The sequence below is a fragment of the Gadus chalcogrammus genome, chromosome 4, assembly GCF_026213295.1.
Source record: "Gadus chalcogrammus isolate NIFS_2021 chromosome 4, NIFS_Gcha_1.0, whole genome shotgun sequence".
Taxonomy (NCBI): domain Eukaryota; kingdom Metazoa; phylum Chordata; class Actinopteri; order Gadiformes; family Gadidae; genus Gadus; species Gadus chalcogrammus.
Genome location: NC_079415.1, coordinates 9,265,471 through 9,288,259, shown reverse-complemented (window position 1 = coordinate 9,288,259; position 22,789 = coordinate 9,265,471). Strand labels below are relative to the sequence as shown.

The 22,789-nt window shown below is 42.0% G+C and overlaps 2 protein-coding genes across 9 annotated transcripts in view; both read right to left on the bottom strand.

Moving 5' to 3' along the window:
• Positions 1 to 5,509, bottom strand: part of sptan1 (spectrin alpha, non-erythrocytic 1) — a 44,197-nt gene extending 38,688 nt beyond the window's left edge. For 5 of the 6 annotated variants that reach the window (XM_056588277.1, XM_056588281.1, XM_056588279.1 and 2 more), the window contains exon 1: positions 5,399 to 5,509. The gene's annotated coding sequence lies outside the window, so the exon portion shown is untranslated. Of the gene's footprint in view, positions 1 to 2,013; positions 2,188 to 5,398 lie in introns of those variants that run through there. The other variant, XM_056588278.1, reaches the window with a different exon arrangement.
• Positions 5,510 to 5,787: 278 nt separating this feature from the next.
• Positions 5,788 to 18,957, bottom strand: odf2a (outer dense fiber of sperm tails 2a). 3 transcript variants are annotated; one of them, XM_056588285.1, is made up of 19 exons: positions 18,815 to 18,957; positions 18,082 to 18,201; positions 17,878 to 17,994; positions 17,085 to 17,261; positions 16,625 to 16,788; positions 15,490 to 15,634; positions 14,645 to 14,779; positions 13,728 to 13,802; positions 13,428 to 13,499; positions 13,134 to 13,250; positions 12,427 to 12,612; positions 11,939 to 12,048; positions 11,448 to 11,583; positions 10,210 to 10,320; positions 9,334 to 9,597; positions 8,183 to 8,283; positions 7,731 to 7,893; positions 7,101 to 7,226; positions 5,788 to 6,750 (listed from the first exon to the last, which is right to left on the bottom strand). In XM_056588285.1, exons 1-19 carry the CDS (start codon positions 18,815 to 18,817, stop codon positions 6,580 to 6,582), a joined length of 2,493 nt encoding a protein of 830 aa, XP_056444260.1. In that variant the 5' UTR covers positions 18,818 to 18,957; the 3' UTR covers positions 5,788 to 6,579. The 3 variants fall into 3 exon arrangements, with proteins under 3 accessions (XP_056444260.1, XP_056444261.1, XP_056444262.1); XM_056588286.1 differs by lacking the exon at positions 18,815 to 18,957 and adding an exon at positions 18,710 to 18,800; XM_056588287.1 differs by lacking the exon at positions 18,082 to 18,201.
• Between the last annotated feature and the right edge of the window lie 3,832 nt (positions 18,958 to 22,789).

The following is a 22,789-nucleotide window of genomic DNA, read 5'->3' as shown; positions in this document are numbered from 1 at the left end:
CTCCGCCTCTTCTGCTACGTAGCTAAGAAGGCTGCCGTTGAGTACGGGGAGTGTCCTTCGATCCACACTTCACGATTAGCCCGTTTTGAGTACGGCATCCGGGTCCTTGAAGTATACTTCTTTTCGCCGGATCTGAATTGGAGTACTGCGTACTCAAATTTTGGCTAGTAAGTACGGACAGTACGGGTATTGGAACACGGCAGGACGGAGTGCAGTATTGAGCCACTTTAAGTTGGTTAATGACGACAAAGACGCCAAATGCACAATATGTGGAAGTATTCTAAAGTACAACAACTAAACGACTTTGTTGAATTACCACCTAAATGTGTCACATTCAGAAGGAAATTCAGCTTCTCAGAAGAATTGCCGCTTATCAATTAATCGATCATCGATCGATAAGATGAAACAACTATCGATTAATGAATTACTCGATAATTTGCATCCCTAGTATGCAATATACCGGACAAACACTCACACACATACACACATACATACATACACGCACCCTGAGGACACCCCCAGTTACGGTATCTGCGCCTTCAGACGGTGCTTTCTGCCATCTTGCGTGAAGAGATAGCAGAGTTTTGCGCTTTTCTTTATTTTTGCCGCGTCCACCAAAGGCCGCTACAGTCTAGCTATCAGTGACGCTAACCAGTGTCTCGCTCCTCGACACTTGAGAAGGGGTCAGAATCTCTTCAGAGGCTATTTGTAAATATATTCCATTTGTATTTGCATGGTTGTTGTCAGATGGCCAACTGAACAACCAGATAAGCCGGCTGGACGCTGTGAAGAGTGCATCAACCAACAGATGCTCTGCGGCTAAGCTATAGGAAGCTGGATCGTGACACGGCAGAAAGCAGTTCATTCGGAACGCGCACGCAGGGTTTTTGACCACGCTGTTGACGTTGATCGTTTTTAGTGGAATGGTTACTCCCTGTATATTTCTGTTGGTTTCCTTTTTTCTTATCAAGGAAAGAGGTGGTGTCAAAGGTAATCTTTCCAAAGCAATTGCACAGTGCCCCCAAAAACCACACAGGATGGGGCCCGAAAACTCATCCAGATAGCCTTCAGAGTAGAAAACATATTAGGGTGTAACCTATTTTACACAGTCCATGGGTGTGACTGTAAAATAAGAAGGCAGCTTCCCAACGTTAGGCTCATTCAGAACAGATGACATAATGTCCTTCCCATCTCCCGTTTCTATAGCAACCTATGATGTCATAACAGGGGGGATACTGGAGAGGAATGCTACAGGAAATGGGAGTTTGCTGGGGGAACCGAGCCTGCTCGGATTTCGCCAAAGACGACAATAGCGCCGAGGAGGTGAACTCTGTTCCCCGTGCATCCCGGTGTCATGGCTCGAGGAAATGTGATTATATTGAAAGCCCATCAGCCACGAGTACACAAAACGAACGCAGTGCAACAGTACAGATAAAGGCTTTTCGCTTGGACTGCTGTATAAAAGGATAATTATCAATGCTGCAGCCTTGTCATTGATTTTATTGATTTCAAACTCAGCCATGCAGATGTCATTTCAGAAAGTACAAAGACACACCAAACGTCAAAGTCACACGTATTTTTCAGAACATGCACAGCTGAAAAATAACCAAGACGAGAAATAGGCAGGACTGAGAAATGTATCCGGCCGAAACTAAAAAGTAGTTAAGTAATTAAGATAAGCCAAATGACAAAGCTTTGATTATAAACTGCTGTGATCAATAAAATACCTAGGACTCGGAGTCAATAGCTGCCTGCCCATGTCACCACAAACTAGTAAACTCAACAACCGCGAGTAAAACACATTTGTGTAGCTCAATGAATCATTAATAAATCAGAGTTATTTCAGTAGGGAGAAACACGCCTTATCATCCTGCCTCTCTGTGAAAAGAATCATTCTGCGATGACAACACTGAAAAGAGCCAACCCTTTTAGGAATAAACGCAACAAACGGCACGACAGATCAAACATTCACGGATACACCCCGATAAATAGAATAACAGCATCTTAACATACGCAGAGAGGATGTTCCTGTTGTTCTTTGGGGTATCCTCTGGTCTCCTGGCTAGTGTCTTCAGGGACGGCCAGACATCACCAGTGTCTGCCTATGGGTAGCACCTACTACACTGGTGGGCTCCGGAGCATCTAAGTTAAGTAGGACCTGGGACTCCAGACTCTCTGCAGCGCCGACAGACGCATAGCCCCCGCAGTGGCTCTACCACACAGAGAGAGAGAGAGAGAGAGAGAGAGAGAGAGAGAGAGAGAGAGAGAGAGAGAGAGAGAGAGAGAGAACGAGAGAACGAGAGAACGAGAGAGAGAGAGAGAGAGAGAGAGAGAACGAGAGAGAGAGAGAACGAGAGAGAGAGAACGAGAGAGAGAGAACGAGAGAGAGAGAACGAGAGAGAGAGAACGAGAGAGAGATAGAACGAGAGAGAGATAGATAGAACGAGAGAGAGATAGATAGAACGAGATAGATAGAACGAGAGAGAGATAGATAGAACGAGAGAGAGAGATAGAACGAGATAGATAGAACGAGAGAGAGAGAGAACGAGAGAACGAGAGAGAGAGAGAGAGAGAGAGCCGAGCCAAGTCTTAGCCAAGCCCATGCGTCGGCACTTTGGGCTTGATGCCTCCCCTACCCCTCCCTGTTGCTATAGCTTTCTATCGCTATATTCAGCTAAACAACATGACCAGGCTTCCCCCGATGTCAGGCGAGATCAGATTTCTAGACAGATTGATCCGAGATTCACAGGTACACACAAACACACAATCACAAAAAAGTCGAGTCAGTTTGGTTACCTTGAGTTTGGGTTTAGTAAGCGTGGCCATGGCAGGTATCTCTATTAGGAGGCTAAACGCCACAGCATGAAATGGAATTTAATGGAATACAGAAATACACATATCTGTGAATGTAACGATTTGAAAAAATTGAAGGGAAGACGACTCCTTTTGAGGCCAGACTAGAATAGAAAGAAGGCGACATGAATGTGACAAGCCAGAGCAAAGTAGTAGAGAACCGAGGGGAGAAGAAGGCCTAGATATCTATGTGGGACACGGTCACATCGCCCTTCCTCTAAATAAGAACATACTCCTTATAGTGCTGCGAGGCGGCCATCACAAACGGTCGATACCTTTTTCACAGTCAGAGGAGCAACGGGTGACATTAGCATCCCATCTATTCCCAAAAGACATGCTTTAGGGGGTAAATAATTACCGGGAAACATATTTGCAAGCAGTATGATTTCATTATTTGGCGGACCACAATGGAGGACGATTACAAATGGCTGCAGGGCTGACGATGCATAAAGAGACCCGGCCCAAGACAGGAAACCTTTTAGCTACAGTGCTGTCAAACTACTTTACTGGATAGAAGGTTGGCCTAGGATCTAATCAGTGCTAACTTATTCAAGCCATTCAAATACTGCCTGCCTTCTAAAAAGGGATCGGACCTTCAGAAGGACAGCAAAGGTGAAACGGAACCTTGAACACAGGTGACATCGCCTACACTGAAGACTATGTTTACATCTGTATAATAACATCATAATAACTGTTAATAATGATGCACTGAGTGTGCATCTTCATATGCATTAGAAAACATGCTTGCCTTCACAATCTTAAGGGTTATGGACAATTCTACACAATACATTTTCTATATAGCTACAGCCAACGATATTCAATATCCATAGGTCTATGTTTTACTCAACATTGCAGAGTAAGTTTGGCCATGATATACTTTGAGGTTATCAAATATGCCTTTGTGACATCATATGTGGGGGATACCAACCAGAGCTGGACTCGACTTGCATCTGTTTTATATTAATGGAATTTAGATTACTAAATTGGAACTCTGATATAGGATTAGCAGCATTCTATTAGTCCTTCACAAGTAGGAAGGAAGGAAGGCATCTGGAATGAAGCCAGAGTGGTCCAGGACATTGGCATGAGGAGCATTCACCCAACCCAAGCCGTAAGTGTGGGAGGAATGGGAGGAAAACTCAAGCAAACGTGTGGGGCACAACCGCTGACCTCATTGCCTCAGTGCAAGAACCGTATAACTTCAATGGTCCCACATTCATTACATTTCTAAGATAAGAGCCCTGTTTTGTTGGAATTTTGTCTCCATGTTTTTGAGTCTGCTAGTGTATAACAGAGTGAACCATTTCCCTTGGTTCAATTATGGACTGGATGGTGAGTACAACAATTAGTTTCTGCTGCATACCAAACATTGCATTGATATGTGCTTTTCCTATCAGTGTTCTAACATTTGCTTGTCTCTTGGTCTATCTAAAAGTAGAGGGCCTTCTGGAATGCCAACCATTTCGACACCACCCTTGAAATGGCTCCAGCCAGAACTGTTGCGTTGTGTATAGCAACAACGATGTCCAGCTACAAAACAGATATCTCCGTGGGAGCAACATTTAATCCTCAACTGATTTAAAATGGTAAACCAATAGGCCTATTGTTGTTAGCCATGAGTTTTAAAGTAGACAATGTATGGTCGAATATCATCGATAAAAAGTAGTTATCGTGTGAACTCGCCAATCAGTAGGTGAAGAGTTATAAGTTAACGATTATAAATTATGTGTCTTAAATTCCTAACTGAAAACAAATATATATTAGGCCAATAATATACAACCAGTTATTTATGATCAATAACGGTAAACTCTATTGACAGCTGGAACCATTTGCTCAATGGCATTCCGAATGTACTGGGCGGGTCCTGGTTAATAATGGCCCGAATACTTTTAACAACGCAACGTGCAACGCCATTATTTATTTGTGTGCTTTCATGATCAAATCGCAGTAGGTAACCATTCGAAAATGCTATACGATATAAATGCAAATTGAAATAGAGTTATTCACGGTATTTACATGTGCATATAACGTTACATATAGGTGAGGCGGAAACAGCGAGGCCACCGTAAATTACATTAGCGAATGATTGCAAAGCTGAATGTCGGTGGGCTGATTTAAGAGTATCTTTAAACCCCCACTTGCAGGCTTGGTCAGTAATGCCAAATATACTAATATTAAAAACTATGTGCAATGTATTTGGTGTTCATAAAGACCTTGTAGTGTTAAAGCAAGCTAATGTCACCCCATTTGCTAAGACGTAGGGAAACTGAATGAACGTTAAGCCTAATATGGAAGGCAACACACTTCCTTCCTAATGTACTCCCTGTAACGTATGGTACTGATCTATGTATTTTTTGTGAGAAAACAAGAGAATTGCAAAACTGGGGGCTAACGTTGGCTAACAGCTATCTTTTAGGCTAGCTCTGTGTTGCAGGCGGAGGCGGATGCAACCTCCATTATAAACGGATCGATGCTCTGCCTTAGAACACGAATCTCCATTTTATTTGTGTACTAAAAGAGTGTAATACATGAGTATTTGACCTACCTCAGTCTTATTTGTTAAGAGCTCGGAGTGTTCTCGAACCGGATCGGAAACAGATGGGTGCAACCTTCGCCTTCTTCTGCCGAACGGATGGTATATTTTTTTCTCCCCCCACCCCTTCGTGACATCATTCACTGCGGCTGCAACCTCGAAAACCACACCGCAAATACTACCATAAAATACAAAAAACTATATAGTATATATATGTATTAGTACTTTTTTGGGGGTTGTATTTTATATATATAAATATATACACACACACACTCACTCTCAAACTTTAATTAACTTAGCGTTGTATTTTTATGCATATATATATATATATATATATATATATATATATATATATACACATATATACAAACACACGTATATACACATATATGTGTAGTTTTATATATATTAATTGACTGGCACAAGTAGATAAATGTGATTAATCTTTTACGCTTTGCAGTTGATCCATATGTTCACCATCCATATACTAGAACAGTTTTCTTCACAGATAAACGACGTGGCCATAGTTCATATGAACTCATTGTTGTGAAGGGCAGTATCATTCACTTCCATATGATTTACATTCACAGAGAGACACTGCAGTGTTTAAGCCTACTAGTTTACTCAACATAAAAATATATCTATAAATATACACAATGATAATGCGTTCTGTAAAATGTAAAAACAAAATATATACATGGAAAAATAAACATCCCGATTCGTTCCATTGTACTGAATATCACATTTAACACAGATAAATATACATTTGTATTGAATTACATTTAATAGAAAGACCATACCAATGTGAATTTTATGTAGCACCGAGGTTGCAAATTCCCCCTTGTCCTAACACAGTTTATAGCTGTAGTGTAGTGTACAGCTGCTGACCTACCTTGTGAAAGGATGCTCTATAGAAATAAATCTAGACAACTATGTGTTCACAGACTTTGAAAAAAGACAGGGAAAATCTACTAACCAATGAATGACAATAATGGTTGGAATCTCGCTAACAGAGTCGGACGGCATGTTAAGGTGTTCAGGGATCTGGACAGGGCTGAGGAGGAAAATCAACATCCTGCACATATGGGTTCGTGTGTAGACATGCAAGGTACACTTGTATCTCTGCGCCAACAGCAGCTCTCCCCACCCACACACGTTTTGCCGGTTGCTCATGGAGACGACCCGGGAGGCCGTCAGAGGGGCGACTGGGAGCGCAGCGTGCTGGTGAGCGCCGACTCTCCGAACACGTTGGCGTAGGACGCCTTGAGGAACTGGACGTAGTTCTGCAGGCTGCGGTTGGTGCTGTCCGACTGCTCCAGGCGGTCTTTCACGTCCTGCAGGCGGCTCTGGTACCGACGCTCCACCTGGTGATGAGGAGATTATGGAACCCCGTTATCCCATTAGGAAATGATAACATTAGGACAATCTGGGAGGAGAGTTCCAGGCCCCGTTTCTCATCAGTGTGCAAAACGGATAGAGGGAGAAATTCAGCTCAATCTTATTCAAAATCAGAATGCTTTCAATCTGCTCCCATGTTCATGAGTGAGCGTGGGCGGATCGGGGAATACACTGAATTCCATTTCTCGATTTTCCCACTGCTGGCTTGTTGGCTCCGCAGTCAGTGTGAGAACGCTCATTGATTAATATGGCAAGCGGATTGAAAGCGTGGAAATGGGGTGAGGGAACAGATTCATCGCCATCCCAGCACATGTACCTCTTGCTTGCTTCGTCGCAGCTGGTTGATCTCTGTGGTGGTCCTGCTCAGCTGGGTCTCTAGATCCACCATCTTGGACTTGGTGGAACGCTCTTTGGTCGCGGCGCGTTCCCTGGTCTCGGAAACCTTAAGGAACGTCGATCAGACATTCATTTGATATCATTTGTTTTTGCGTCATAAGTGACTAGCGTGGACATATCACAGCTGACCACAAACACCAGACTGTGACACAAGGGGAATGTTTTCATGGCCAGACCCTGTGACTAGCTGCTAGACATGCTAATTAATCACATTGTAGAGAGGTTTACGCCGAGGATAATGCTTAAGGGTAGAAACCATGATATTAGTATTAACAATGAGGCCTTTCTATAGCATTGATATAGAATGTAACAAACCGCTATAACCAATGAAAGATGTACGTTGAAATGTGAAATTGGTATTCCTCACAAGAATTTGACTGAGAACATAATCCATCAACTCTCATTAATGCATGGGCAGCCTTCTTCCCGGACTGTTAACAATTATGTTTGATGAATGATGCAGTGCTGTTTTCTAATGCGATCATGGAGAGGTCTGAGATGAACGGCCCTGGCTCCAGAGCCTGGGAGCAGGAGTGGCCCGGCTTCTGACCTGTTGCCGGGCGTCCTCCAAGGCGTCCTCCAGCCTGCGGTTGAGCAGGCTGCACTCCCTGCTCTTGTCCTCCAGGCGTGACTGGTTGCTCTGGATGGTCTCCTCCCGCTTGGCGATGACGGCCAGCAGGTCCCCGTTCTGACTGCTCGTCTCCTCCAAGTTTCTGTAGGGGTGATGGAGAGAGCAATCGATAAGTTAACCCGTTCAGTCGCAGGGCTCGCACTGCACTCTTTATTAACGCCGTACAACACATTTTTTTAATTAACATTGCACATTTCAAGGGCAAGGCAGTGCATCGATTAACAAGTACAATCATCTTGACCAGATTTGTATTTTTTTATATATATATATATATATATATATATATATATATATATAATATACATACACTTTTTTTTTTTGACGAGCAAATGGGAAAGTGGGAGGGGAAACTGTAGGGGGCCAAAAGTTACCTTTCTAAATGTTCCAATCTGTGCTGAAGCTGTTTGTTCTCCTCCAACAGGAGCGTGTTCTTCTGCCTCAGAAGCTCCACCTGGCTTCCCTGTGTCTCCACCTTCCACCAAACACACAGGGCAAATGTTGCTCTGCTGGTTTGAACAACTCAAAGAACTCTCACAACCATCCTTAAATAAAGAAATAGTACTTTTGCCTGAAGAATAATCCTGTGTGTCGATAAGTTCACAAGACACAAACTACTAGAATTTACTTTTCGTCCCATTTTGGCTAACCTCTAAATTGCCATTAAAACCCCCAAAACATCAACAAAAAACTATCTACCGGTACATAGTAATTTAGCAGACCCCATAATCCAAAGGTACTTTTAAACACACGTAAGTAAGGAGCAGATAAGGGGTGAGGTGGCATCTTAGCATAAGGATGTCCTTCAGGTTTGTCTGCGGAACCCAGGGTTCAAACCCAGCCCTAAACCTTTCGGCTAGGAATCCAAACACCCTTAATACCCCTTACTGCTAGCCTGGCTAGTGCCAGACCAAGCTCTATCGTAGATTGCAAGTTGGTCTGGGGAAGCTGCTGTCATTTATCAGGCGTGATCAATGGGCCTAGTTCAAAAGACTCTGTATGCAATTGGCTGCTTGCGTCGCTTCCCTGTCGTCATTGTGTTAAACCAGCCAATAGCGCGCCAGGGGGAAAAGCCAGCTTTTCTTCAGACCCTTCTGCAGGGCGAACTCAAACGCTGGCAGAATGGGCGGGGTTAGCCTGTCTACCTTACTGCACTATCCTTCCACCGCTAAACCCAACACCACAGAACTCACAAGAACCAATCAAGCATGACGTCCATCACCAAGCATCAACACCCGCGTTAGCAAACTGTAAAGGCTTAGTTATGGTTGGACGTCGACGCAACGCAACGACCAGTCGTGAACCCGTTTTGGTTCTGCGTTGGCTATTAGTGAGTGGACCAATCACAGCCCTTGCTGATGCGTTCCGCCTCGACGGTAGGTTACACCTTTTGGGAGGCGCATTTCAGGCCCTTGCGACGGCGCGAGGAGGGTCCGCAAGGACGTAACAGGTCCGTAAACCCCCTTTACGTTGCGTCGTCGTGGCACCATAACTGAGCCTCGATTGTGTGTGTGTGTGTGTGTACCTTCCGGCGCAGGTCGGCCAGCGCCGAGCCCAGCTCCAGGCTCTGCCTCTCCTGAGTGTGCTCCCGGTCGTGGGTCTCCTGCAGCAGCAGCTCCGAGCGCCGCAGGGCGTCGGGCAGCGGTTCCAGCTCCGTCAGCCGGCTCAGCAGCTCCCGCCGCACCTGGTCCACCTCCAGCTCCAGCTCCTGGCGCACGCCCAGGGCCTCGCGCTCCGCCCGGCCCAGCCGCGCACAGTACTCGTCGGCCTCCGCCCGCGTCTTGGCCACCTGAGGGCCCACCGAGAGACGACCGGTGAGCGCACGGTATCGGCAAGGCAAGGCAACTTTATTTATACAGCACTTTTCATACACAAGGCAGACTAGAAGTGCTTCACATATAAACATTGTCATACGATAAAATAAAATAATAGATAAGTAAAAGAAAACATATGCAAAGAAATGAGCACAATAGAAAGTTAAAAAGGTATTTTAGCATTAAAATAGAAAATAAAGGAAAAGTATACTTAAAGGTGGCCTGTTATACCACCCGTTGTGAGGGGGATTTGCCGTTACGAGCCGTTTTGAAAACCGGCCTCTTCTGACATCACGAGTGGGCGTGTGCGCCCTGGATGAATGATGGATAGATGAGCAACGTTTGCTACAGTCCGCTGGGTAGGCTGGTGGACTGATCTATCCAGCGTACATCTAGGTGGACAAGCCCACTTGTGATGTCATAAGAGGCAGAGTTTCAAAACGGCACGTAACCGTCGCGGTTAGTATAGGGTTAGTATCGGTCACCTTTAAGATGGTATCACAAAAAATGGTGTGGGGTAGGTAGTCGAAGCCCCGGAAATCTCGACAGGGGTACAACATTGTCACGGATCCATCGTTCTCATGTACCTGGGTCTTGTATCCATCCAGCAGGCCTTCATATTGTTTCACGGTAGATTTGATCTGCTGAGCGTCCGTCTGGGCCACGCTCAGCTTCTCCTCCACTGCAGAGAGCATTGCCTGTGGTAAAAAAAAAGAAAAAGAGTTATCGTTTCAGACTGTCACCTAAAACCCATTTGTTCTAATTAGTCTGCTCAGCTTAATCCTATTTGCCTCTCCCCCCTGTTGGTTCCTGTTTCTAGTCTCCATGTCCTTTTATGTATTTTCTTCTCTATTTCTCTGTTCCTTTGTCGATCAATTCATCCATCTCTAACCATTTTCTTATGTATTCTGCACTGTAAGACGGCCTTGAGTGTCCTGTAAGGTGCCAAACTATTTATTTTATTATTATTATTACTAATAATTAGATCTGTCCGACTTCTAGCTTTAGTGATGTGCAAAGGCAAGTTAGATGTTTCCCATTGGAAAATAAATGGATTGCTATACGCCACTCACACAGTAGATTCTAATCAACCAAGCCTATCTTACCCTGCTTCTCGACATTAGTTAATACCAGGGTATCTGCAGGTTTCAGCAAGTCAAACTTCAGACTTTTTAATACCTTTTTAATACCACCTTGAATGAAATTTAAGACCTAAAACACGCGATGGTGGGGGTTGGCAAACGACGCGAGCCAACTTCGGAAACGGACGTCTTCCAGCCAACTGTCCTTGAATTTGCACCTACCCATTGTCGCAGACTAGCTAGCAAGCACGCAGATAATCGTTTATATATGCAGCTAGCAAGAAAGAAGTCTCTCTACATGTCCTTCCTGAAAAGTCCCACGAGAAAAATAAATATATAGTCCTGCCCCGACAAATCTAAGAACTTGAGTTACAGTATTTAAGACCAGCATATGACATTTTTAACGAATTTAAGACTTTTTAAAGCCTTAAATTTAGAAACATGAATTTAAGATTTTTTAAGGCCTTCAATTTAGAAACATGAATTTAAGACTTTTTAAGGCCTTACATTTAGAAACGTGAATTTAAGACTTTTTAAGGCCTTCAATTTAGAAACATGAATTTAAGACTTTTTAAAGCCTTACATTTAGAAACGTGAATTTAAGACTTTTTAAGGCCTTAAATTTAGAAACATGAATTTAAGACTTTTTAAGGCCTTCAATTTAGAAACATGAATTTAAGACTTTTTAAGGATGGACACCCTTATCCTTAAAAAGGTACACCCTCAAGGTACGCCCTGGGTACCTTGAGGCTCTGGTTCTCCAGCTTGGCGGCGGTGCCGTCGGAGGTGAGGCCCTGCAGGTGTCCGAGCAGCGTCTCTCTCTCCATCCGACCCTTGTCCTCTGTGGTCTGCAGCTGCTCGCTCAGCTCCTTCACGCGACTGGGTCAGAGCGAAACGTGCGTTGACTTTAATGTCATGGTCTTCAAGAGGTCGGGATGCAAGTATTTCAGCCACAGCCATGCAGCGATAGTCGAACAATGCTACAGTAGAAACGTGTGAGGAGGCGTGCTTGTAACATACGGGCACATTGTTTTTAACCACCTTTGCCATAGCCCCAAACATTAGTGGAATAAGGTAGGAATTAATCTGATTGTTATTTTCGTGGTGATTGGGATAAGTGGTGAAACTTAAATATTTACATGCCCTGGTTTAGATTTAGATTTCCAACTGCCCATAGAAACGTCCTAATTGATAAAAACTTGAAACAACTAATTTCCGCTTTATGTAGCGTTACCTGTTCAACACTGCCAGCTCAATCTGCATTTGACCCTTTTCTTTGACTTCCTGGCCGTGACAAGTTCGCCAGTTCTCAGCTGCGGACAACGCATCCGAAACTTGCCTCTCCTGCAAAAGATAAATTACAATAAAACGAATACTGAAAAGAACATTCTGAAGTGATATCCAGAAAAAGGTCGACCAAACCACAAATTCATACTGCAAAAAATCGCAATATTCGCCAGCTAGTTATGTTCTATATTGACTGCTAATACAAAAATACATTAAGAGGGTAGGTTGCAGAATTGTAGATTCATTTTACGTTTGAATTCAATGGCTTTCCGTCACAAGCTCTTCTCCACTTATTTCCAACAGTTTTCCTCAATCATCAGACTCCTTGTCCTATCTGCGCAGTAGTCTACAGAACCCGATGCTGAAGCGACAGAGGGCGTGGCATTCCCAGGGTACATCCAGACGAGTCGAGCCCGGGGCCTACGGGGTTCCTACCATATCAAACAGCTGGCTGCTCAGCTGCTCTGCGGTGTCTTCACTGCGCTCGGCCCTGTGTTTCTGGGCCCGCGTGGCTCTCTTCAGTGCCTCGCGGTCCACCCCCGCCTGCTGCCTCAGCGTGGCCAGCTGATCTGTGAGGTGCTCCATCTCGCCCTTCTGCTGATTGGCTGCTCGCTCCAGGTTCTGCCGTAAGAAGAACATGGAGGAAAAAGGAGGAGGGACTTGATGTGTGAACTCTTTGGTACTCTTAGGTTTGTGAGTGTGGGTTTGGATGAATTTTCTATCTTACTATATTTTATGGTTGCGTTGTACTTGATAGTTAACGTATATTTGTGTCAATATATTCATATTTTTCTATATTTCACATTTGTATTGCCTTGTATTGGCTATTGTTGTGTTTAAATATTGTAGACAACTTTTTCTTTATCATTATTATTTTATCATAAAGCAATATATATTGTGATGGTAATAGCTCATGATTAATAAAGTACGTAATCTGAACTATGAGTTCAGTGTTAGAGTTCAGTGACATCTACTATTAAGTATGCATATTGAGTATGTAATGACATACATCATACGCAGGGAACGTGTTTATTCACAGCTTGGCAGGAATACAAACACAAGAAACAGAATTTATGGTACTATGAGAAAGGTGAGATGCCTACTCGGACATTAATAATGGACCATAATACACCATAGCTCACCTTGATCTGCACAGCAAGGCGGTTATTCTCTGCTTCTTTGCTGCGAAGCTGACCCTGCAAATGGGCCCGTGTTGACTCCAAGGCCTTGGTCAACTCTCCTGAGGTCTTGGCGTTATCCTGTACCCACAAATATAGCGAAAATAGGAAACACAGTTGTGAATACATTGAGCACAAAACTGTGTTCAAGTGAAGACATTTTAACATTTGTCACATTTTATGTTTTCTTTTTAAAAATACATGTTTATGTTAACATTTTAACATAAACATAAAATATGTTTGAATGTAGTCAGTCACCTTTTCTGTATCCAAAAGTATGGAAAGCTGATCAAGTTCTTTCTCTTTTTCTTGGAGCTTTATTACAAGATGCTGTACAAGGAAAAACAAAAATAGATATTTTAAAAGCACGATCAACCCTTAAAAACTAAAACATTGTCTTTATAACAATACTGAACTGTAGCGCAAAGGATAGTATACATATTGTAATACACCATGTGGGTAAATATTGCAATCATAACTTAGAATTTCAGGGAAATCTCCTCAATCAATAAATTTCAGAATAGTACATTTTGCCAAATTTCACGCATCATAACCGACCGCATTCTCTGCCTCTGCATCAGTCAGCCTCTTCAACAGCGAGTCCTTCTGCTCTGCCAGTCGCATCGACTCCAGCTGTCCAAAACATATGTTGACTGACCACAACCAACTTCCCACAAAGGCATTTCAAACAACATCAACAGTTATGCTGCTCGACATTGTATTTTCTTCCAGAGTTATGGGGCCCTCTGACACATTATCTACTTAAATTGAGACTGAAAAAAGTGTGGAATTGCTAGAGGAATCAAAATAAGTGGGTTACATTTATCTATTATTGTTTATCAGTGGTACTAAAATGCATAAGTAGTGCCCCCTTATTTCCTAGAGTACACTATCAAACATGTACATACTATGGAATGAAATTGCCAGACCTCTACATTAAAAAAATCTATACAAATCCTTTCTGGAAGATACATCTACAACTTTGAATAATTTATCAATGGATCGATGAATCGTTATACTGGATGGCATATCAAGGTTCATGAAAACCTTGCCCTGTGCCTTAAGTCTTGATGTTTACCTGCAGAGGGAAACTGGATTATGGTAATGAACATCTTTGAAGAATTTGCATGTTTGTCATATACTTGTTTTATGGCAGTTTCTACTAAATGTCTGCACTAAAGTTCAGATATTTACATACAATAAATGCATATACATGTCTATTAAAAAAAATCATGTTTAGAGAGGGAATCCATTCTAAGTGAAGGATTACCCCAATGTATCTGAATTGGGGCTAACCAACGATTTGCGTGACCAATTATCACGGTGCCGTTTTTGAAAACCAACCAGTGTATCCCCTGTTAACCCTATATTTTCTGGAGGCATCATGAGAACGATTGCAAACCAAATGGACAAGCGGTGCTGTGGTTCGGGACCTCCTGATAGGCCGTCCTTATGGTGCTGAGCAGAGAGCCTACCTGGCTACCGTGCTGATCCCGGAGCAGCTGGCGGAGGGTGTGGTTGGTGGCCTCAAAGGTCCCCAGCTTCTGCAGGAGAAGGTCCTTCTCACGGGCTAACATGGTCGACTCCGAGCCCGAAAGCCTCCTCCCCTTCTGCACACAGCAGACGACAAGGATATTTTACACAGGTGTAAAGCCCGTTATTCACTTTGATACACAAATGGACAAAACAGTCAATACGCAAGGAGGAGAGATGGTGATAATATTGCACTTTAGCAAAATACACAAGTGCACATTTCTTCAATAAGTGCAACATTTGCATAGACAGTATCACACATTTTGAAAAGATAGTTGCTATAGTAACAGGTATTTTAGCTGTCTGGAAAGGAATATTTGTAAGGAATATTATACATTTTAAATATATAGAGGTGTACGGTACATGTCTGACTGCCGGAGGGACATCCAACACATCGAGTCATGCTGTTCAGCTTTTAATATAAAAAGTGACTTTTTATCTACTTCGGAATTAAACCTGAAACCTGATCTTAGCATAACTTAATATTGAAGGTTCTATTTCAATCTGACAATACTTTTTTCCCGATAATAAAATAGGGATAAAACAATGGTCAAAGTCATGTTCTTATACTGAAGAATGACCAAGGCCTATCATTTTACAGATTCTGGAAGGAGTAACTATTAAAAAACATCCAATATACGCAGAATAATGTCTTTGTTTGATTTTTTCTTCTCATGTCCCACTTCTGTGTTGATTAAAACGGTTCCAACTTTCCAATTACCTGAAGTTTCACACATCCAGACAAATCAGTAACAACACCATCCCTCCTGTTTCCGTGGATACTCACACTCCCGGAACAACCTCCCAGCTCGGCGACAGACTCTCGGAGGGCGGACACCTGCTGTGCCGCGGCGTTCCCGTCCCCCTCGGCCTCCAGGAGTTTCTGCAGGAGTGCGTCTCGGTCCTGGTGGGCATCGGGGTCCCTGTCCAACCTGCAGGGGGACGGCGGCGGTGGAGCATGAGGTTTATGAATCTATGAACATCATTATTGTACCCACAGCAATGTATTGTTTCACTTTCTTATGACAAATGTACTTATTGTAAATGTAAATGTAAACATGAACTCCGGAATTCAAACCCCTGTGTCAAGGTTGAAGTATAACCTCAGGAAGCACTAGAAGTCATTATAATCATTCAAGTAATTCATATCAGAAATACTCATCTGAATAATGATAATAATAAAAGGTGAATAAAATACAATTAAATAAATACTTTAGTCTCACACTTGAGCATTTGTTACACACAATTGTAAATAAACACTTGCATGAACTTTAGCGTTGGCCTCTTGCTTCCTCACTGAGAAGACGTTGTCATTTAACATCAGTTTCAACATTGAGCCATTGTTGAAACTGCTGGTACAGACAGGCTGTCGCAGGCTTATTTTGGCAATATAGCCTTATCCCAATGAGTCTCTTGTGAGCTGACATGTCATCGTTTTTTTGTAGTGGTGCTACTACTCCCAAAATTTTAATTGTTATTGCTTGTTTTCTTACACCTCCTTGTTGTTAAATGTAGCTGTTGATTGACTTTTGGCTGTGGCTGTTCTTGTTTTTTATAAGCAGTTTGCATGCTTGGGTGTGAGAGTGTGAGTGTGAGTGAGAGAGAGTGGGTGTGTGCTTCTGATTGTGTCTGTGCGTGTGTAACACTTGATGGTGGGGGGGGGGGGGGGTGTACCACAACTATGTACCATCTACAGTAACTGAAGAACTAATTAGGAATAATATGAATATTATATATATTGTTTTCTAGATCCCAGTGTCTCAGCATTCATACACATGTAGTCAATTACTCCTAATTCATCATTTTCTTATAATTATTTATGCTTACACATATTTTGCTCTAATGACCCAATTTTTCCCTCCGGGGATCAACAATGTATTTCTGATTCCAGTTGATCACTGGCGTCCATGTACCCAGCGTACCTTCTGGCGCCCTCCCCCATGATGAGCTCCATGGAGCGGCGGAGGCGTGAGTTCTCGCTCTCCGTGACCTCCAGCTCCTTGGCCACCTCGGCCAGCTCCTCCTCCTGCTCGGCGATGACCCGCTGCGAGACGCTCAGCTCCTGCTCCTTCTTCCGCAGCTCCACCTATGTGCCACACGCCGACACACGCCGACACACGCCGACACACACAATTAGGATTGGCTTTTGAGAGGCAATATAAGTGTGAACATCGTGAACATCGTAAACATCGTTTTGTGGTGCCTGTTTGACTTTTTATTAATACCCTTTGTTTTTTTGTTGCTAAAAACTAAACAGTGGCTTGTTTTTTTAAAACATTTAATGAAATGGGTGAACAAAGTTACATTTTAGGATGCACATTATAGTGTAATAAACATTAAATAAGATCATTCTAGGTCAAAGTGGAAACTTGAAGTACTGACCTCACTTTTCAAGGAGCCGACCTCCGTCATCAAACTGTCAATCTTCTGCTCGTATTGACTGATTCGTCCATGAAGCACCTCTTCTTCCTCAGATGACAGATCAGCCAATCTTAGCCCAGTAGAGTGCGAGGGCTCGGGTTCAGGGAGGGGAGGGATCTCCAGGCGATGACTGGGGCCCTGCAGCAAAACTCATCTTTACTCATCATGCATCACAACAAGTAGTACGTCCGCTTCAGCCCTGAGCCAGATCATTCAAAAATCTCTGAATAGTGTGATTGGATAAGGAAATATTTTGCTTTGATACGAAAATAAACATTTAACATTTACGCTAGAAAGCGCAATGTTAAAAGTTGTGCCATTGTTGCCTGTATCATTTTATTATACAGTTATGACTATCTAATTAGAGCATTTCTGTAAAGATTTCTAAATGTATTTTTTAAATAGACAACCGTGGCATCAAAATCGACTAAATGTCAATTATTTTAAATATTTTGTTCACAACATAGACCACAGAACATTTAATAATCATCAATTATCAATACACATTAAATCCAAATCCACATTGAACTCAAATCCAGAAAGTGCGGATGGATCGGTCAAAGAAGGATCCGAGGAGTATAGCAAGAAAAGCTCAGTCTGGACTATAATCCCCCCATGCTTGATGAACTGACCAAGACTGGGACCTCCTGGCAAGAAGCAAAGTCCATCGCGCTGAGGAAAGTGAGGCGGAGATCCATTGTGGATGCCCTAGGCTCCCAAGGGGGCCAAAAGGATTTAGAAGAATACACATTACCTCCCATTTGTATGTTGAATCCCTTGTGCAAGACCTTCCTGGTGGTATCCATGGAACCCGCGTTTTTGCCTTAGCCGCTGGATGTAGGTTTCCTTTAGGGTCATTTTTTGTCTTTCCCTTTTGAAAACCAAGATTGTGCCATCACTTCAATACATACATATAAAGACACAGAGACAGAGAGAGTAAATGTGTCCAGGCTCTAACCTGTGGGCTCCGGATGGGACTTGGTCTTTGGGTGCTTTTCACATGGACATGTACTGGTGTGCTTTCATTGATATGTACATGAAGGGGTGGTGAACTTGAAAAGGTCCTCATTGTTTTTTTCTAAGTATGTTTAAAAAGGGGGAAAGACACCGTCAAAAAAGTATTTTTTTCTCCCACACATTAATCAACAATTAAATGTGAACTTCATCTTAGATCCTGTATTATTTAATTCCTGAATTCAAACTCTTAATTTTCGAATGGACAAGCTGCTGCAATGCACTTAGTTATTTCCTTCATACATATTATATTAGAACCACAATCTGGCAACATCTGTCAAAATGTATGCCTATGTATCAGATTACTTGGAATGTCAGCAATAGATAGAGAATAAGAGCTATACAGATATAGATTCAATTTTAGACCTTGTAGGTCACTAAAGATTGAGGAAGAACAATGCAAAAACATATGACCCTCATTGGTTATGAAAATAATAAACACAGCCTAAAATAAGGGAGTTACTCGACTAATTAATGAATTGCCAATTAATTAGTCGACGGCTGTCAACTGTTGGACAAGGAAAAGTGCAAATGCAAGGTTGAGCAAGGTTATCAAGTAGCATAATACTAACCATTAGTTAGCACCAATTTAGCCAAAAACAGCTAGCCACTCGTGACAGTCATGCAGCTACTCTCGTAAACCTCCTGTATAGAAGTAAAAAGTAGATCGCCCTTACCATATGGAACACAATTATACACCAAAGGTAAAAAGCAATGGAAAATCAGCATCACAATATTGGTTTAGCGGCATGCAATGTTAAAATCCACCAGTGTTGCTCAGAAAACTTAAACAGGAAGAGAAGCGTCTACTGACTTTCGAAGCGTCATGTCAACGCGCTGCCATTGGTCTATTTAAAACATTTGACCACATAGCAGGCCAGCTATTGGAGGAGGAGCGCTCATGTACCATAGCAACGCGGTCACCATGGTAGTAAAACGTAACAAAAAGACCATTCATTACTACGGAAACGCAGGGACGCCAAACGATATAGAAGGATTATTTATTTTTTTACCATTATAAAAGGCCTTAATATTACAACTACATTGTAGCTAAACTATTGAATAAACTAAACGTTGACAAGTTGTTCCTACTACCGACATACCCGTTGCATTTTATATATATTCTTAATAGTAATGTGTTACCCTCAATTTATATTCTGGGTATGAGGATATGCTCAACCTTCATGAAAAATGCTTCACCACAGACAACAGAAAAGTAGGAAACTCAAATGCCAAACAACCGCTTTTATTAGCTTAATCTGGGATGGCAGATAAAACATCAGTTACAATAATTGATTTCAATTATTGGAATGGAAAAGTGAGAATACACCAGTCTTTGGCACTTTCTATTCTAAACAAACATGCTTTTTTTGTTTGAAATATTGAAAACACGATAGACAGTATGACACCGACTATGAAAATCACACCAGCAAGCAGGTCAAACAATTTGCTATAAAGTGGATTACCCATCTTTTAAATAATTTGTACAAGTATAAAAAGGTAAAAATGGTCCCAAATGTCTGAGAGAGACAAAATAGGATTGAACAGCTGGCAGTTTTTTTTTTTCTTCATTTATTTGTGTCTGATGTATTTAAAATAGGCTTTGTTGACATGCTCTTAATCAAGGTGTGTCCATTACTTTAAGCATTGGATGTTGTGCTTGAGTCTATACAGAATCACATTATATCATGTGTTCCGTGGTGCAAGTCATGAAGGGAAACAACGTGTGGGGCATATACACAAACGGTGATCCCATCCCTAAAACTAAATGAGTTGCAAAGCGTCGCATCTTCCTCGATAGATAAGACAGTTTAGTTATAATGCATTTGCCATTTGTTTTCATACAATTCATATTTTAGATATTTTAAAGGGAATGTACTTTTTTTTGGAATTCTATACAGTCTCTCAACCCTTTTTTCCCAAGTGAAACTACACATGCTTACACTGATATACACAGAACATTATTCTCATGGGGTTTTCACCTCGCTGTTTAGTTACAATGAACAACCAGTGAGTAGTGAAGCTTCGATTGACCAGTCACCAGTTGGTCACATTATCGTTACTTAAAATGCTAATTATAACTGCTTATCAATGCCATTGTTTTTATGGCAAGATTTCTGTCACCATCATAGATGCCCAAACACATGATTGGCACAACATAAAAAAAAGGGCAGAACGAAACCTTTTCAGGCCAACAGATAACATTTACAAAATGCAATAGACAGAGAATTTACATTGATATGCCTCATGCAATCTTTAACTGTTAAACCTTGGGTAAAAGCCATCCTATCATACATTATGAGCAAAAAGTAAAAGGCTTACCATTAGATTGTGCATGATCCACAATCAAAGACAAAGGAACAATAGCAAAGCATAAAAAGCACCAGATGAATCAGCTCTAGATTCCATCCTACATATATCTGCAACTGCAAAGAAAACGCAAGGCAATGGCAACGGTCAGAGTGAAAAAATAAAATGGTACACAATTAATCCCCATTAGACATGTCAACAAGTTGAAAAGAAAATACAGGTAAGTCGTTAACTCCTCACAGCCTGAGCACCCCTGCCAACATTGTTTAAAGGTCCGATGACATGCCACCTGGTGTGACATATCTGGCTCTTATGACATCACAAGTGGGCGTGTACACCTAGCTGTATGACGGATAGATGAGCAACGTTTGCTACAGTCCACTGGGTAGGCTGTTAGACTGATCTATCCGTCACACGGCTAAGTGGACACGGCCACTTGTGATGTCAGAAGAACCAGATTTCAAAACGGCTTGTAACCGATCACACTCACACCTGGTTGCATGTCTTGGGACCTTTAAGAGCACGACGTACAACCGACGCAAGAAGATATCGCTAGCAGATATCCCTTGGATTTCACCTGTCACTTCCTCGGTTCGTTTTTTTAACGTAACCAAAAAACCTTTTTTTTCACATACGGATGAGAGGAACAAAAATAAATTGACCCGGATTATTCAAAATAGTCTTTTAAAATCCCGTGATGACCTCACACGTCCCCTTGGGCCGAGTAGATCATTCGTGTGAGAGTCGGGATGGAGGCCCAGAGCATGGGTCCATTTTCTCTTTGTTAACCCCCCCGACAGCACAACAAACAGAATAATAATAATAATAAGATCATAACTCCATAGAGTAAAGTGCGAGGCTACGATATCATAATCAGAATAACATTTGTAAACACAGAGAAAAAATAAAAAGGAAAAACAAACGTGGAAGTCGATATTACAATGTTTACCGTTTAACTAGTATAATATGTCGGTCCTTAAAGACCAGTTGTCCCTCATCAGTTCTGGAATAGAGGAAACGGTGGTCTATATTTTTTGGAATGCTGGAATGTATGAATAGTAGATAGATACACCGTATATCGCATAACACCATTGGGCCCTCATCAATGATCGCATTGCCCACTTCTACAAGGCAATTAAATATGATTCCACTTTTTTTTTTTCTTACAGACTCTTCACATTATAAACAAAACACATACGTGCCAAAACAAGGTTTTGCAGAAGCTGTGCAAAATAGGGTAACATTCATAAATAATACTTAGTCGAAACACTAAACTAAAATAAACAACAAAAATAACAAATAAACATGTTACTTTAAAAACATTATTTGTAATTAATTCCAAAGCTACTTATTTCGCAATTGTACCAGTTCGTTATTTTGTTGAGGGAAATGCAACTTCTCTGCTTGATTCGTAACCATCACTTTGTACTTGCCAGAATACTTAGTATGGCTCAGATAAATTGACACATTCAAGCACAGGTAATCTAGCAGAAAGAATTTGCTAAATCCTTTATATAATATTGACATATGCTACTCTTGTTGGTTTCAACGGCACAGTAACTATTTTGTTTAAGGAGAGGCTTATCAATGGGAATAAATAATAGGAATGTTGCACGAAATAAATCTATAAATATTCAGAGAAATGCCTACGGCAGTTCTATTCAGGGGGCTTTGGTCGGCAGGACCCTTAGCCCGGGAGGGAGGTCGCAATTGATACCTCTTCAAACTAAAAGTCAATATGCTACACTGCATGGAGATCAAAACATTGACAAAATTCTGCTACACGCATAACCCTAACTTATATTCACCAGAAAAACCGCAAGCAATAGTTAAGGTTACTCTAAACTTGTAAACATTATGTTTCACCACCATCTCAGTGATCCATCTCCTCAGTCGAAGCTCCAAACGGCAAGTCTGTACAATGTCGACTCGGAGCTCCACCTAGTATTGATCGACCCACACTTAGCTCGTTGCTAACCTGCTCGGAAGGCGCGTTAGTGATAGATGAGTACGAAAAGCACCGTTTGTTTCCCTACAGAGTACTGGAGCTGCGACCTTCCTGTCACAGTGTGATCGAACCGTGACAAATAGGAGGTATATACATACACATGCACTGATGAAAAATGTAGTAACAAAATGGGACTTATTCTTCCCCCCCCCCCCCCCCCCCCCCCCCCCACGCCTAGTCCATTTGTCGTTCATAATGGGACCAATCTTCCAGATGGTCGTTGAACACAAACTGGAGCTAGAGGACAAGATATAGTTGAGGACCAGATATAGTTTGAAACAAGACATCTGGGTTCTTCTAGCTTATGTTGAGAATATTGCCATACAAACACAGC

Bases quoted from the DNA above. Each gene is read 5' to 3' on its own strand.
- odf2a (XM_056588285.1), bottom strand. The intron at 9,598-10,209 runs GTACATGAGAAC...GTGGGCCCTCAG, and splicing joins TGGATGGATACAAGACCCAG to GTGGCCAAGACGCGGGCGGA. The intron at 8,284-9,333 runs GTACACACACAC...GTTTGGTGGAAG, and splicing joins TGGCCGACCTGCGCCGGAAG to GTGGAGACACAGGGAAGCCA.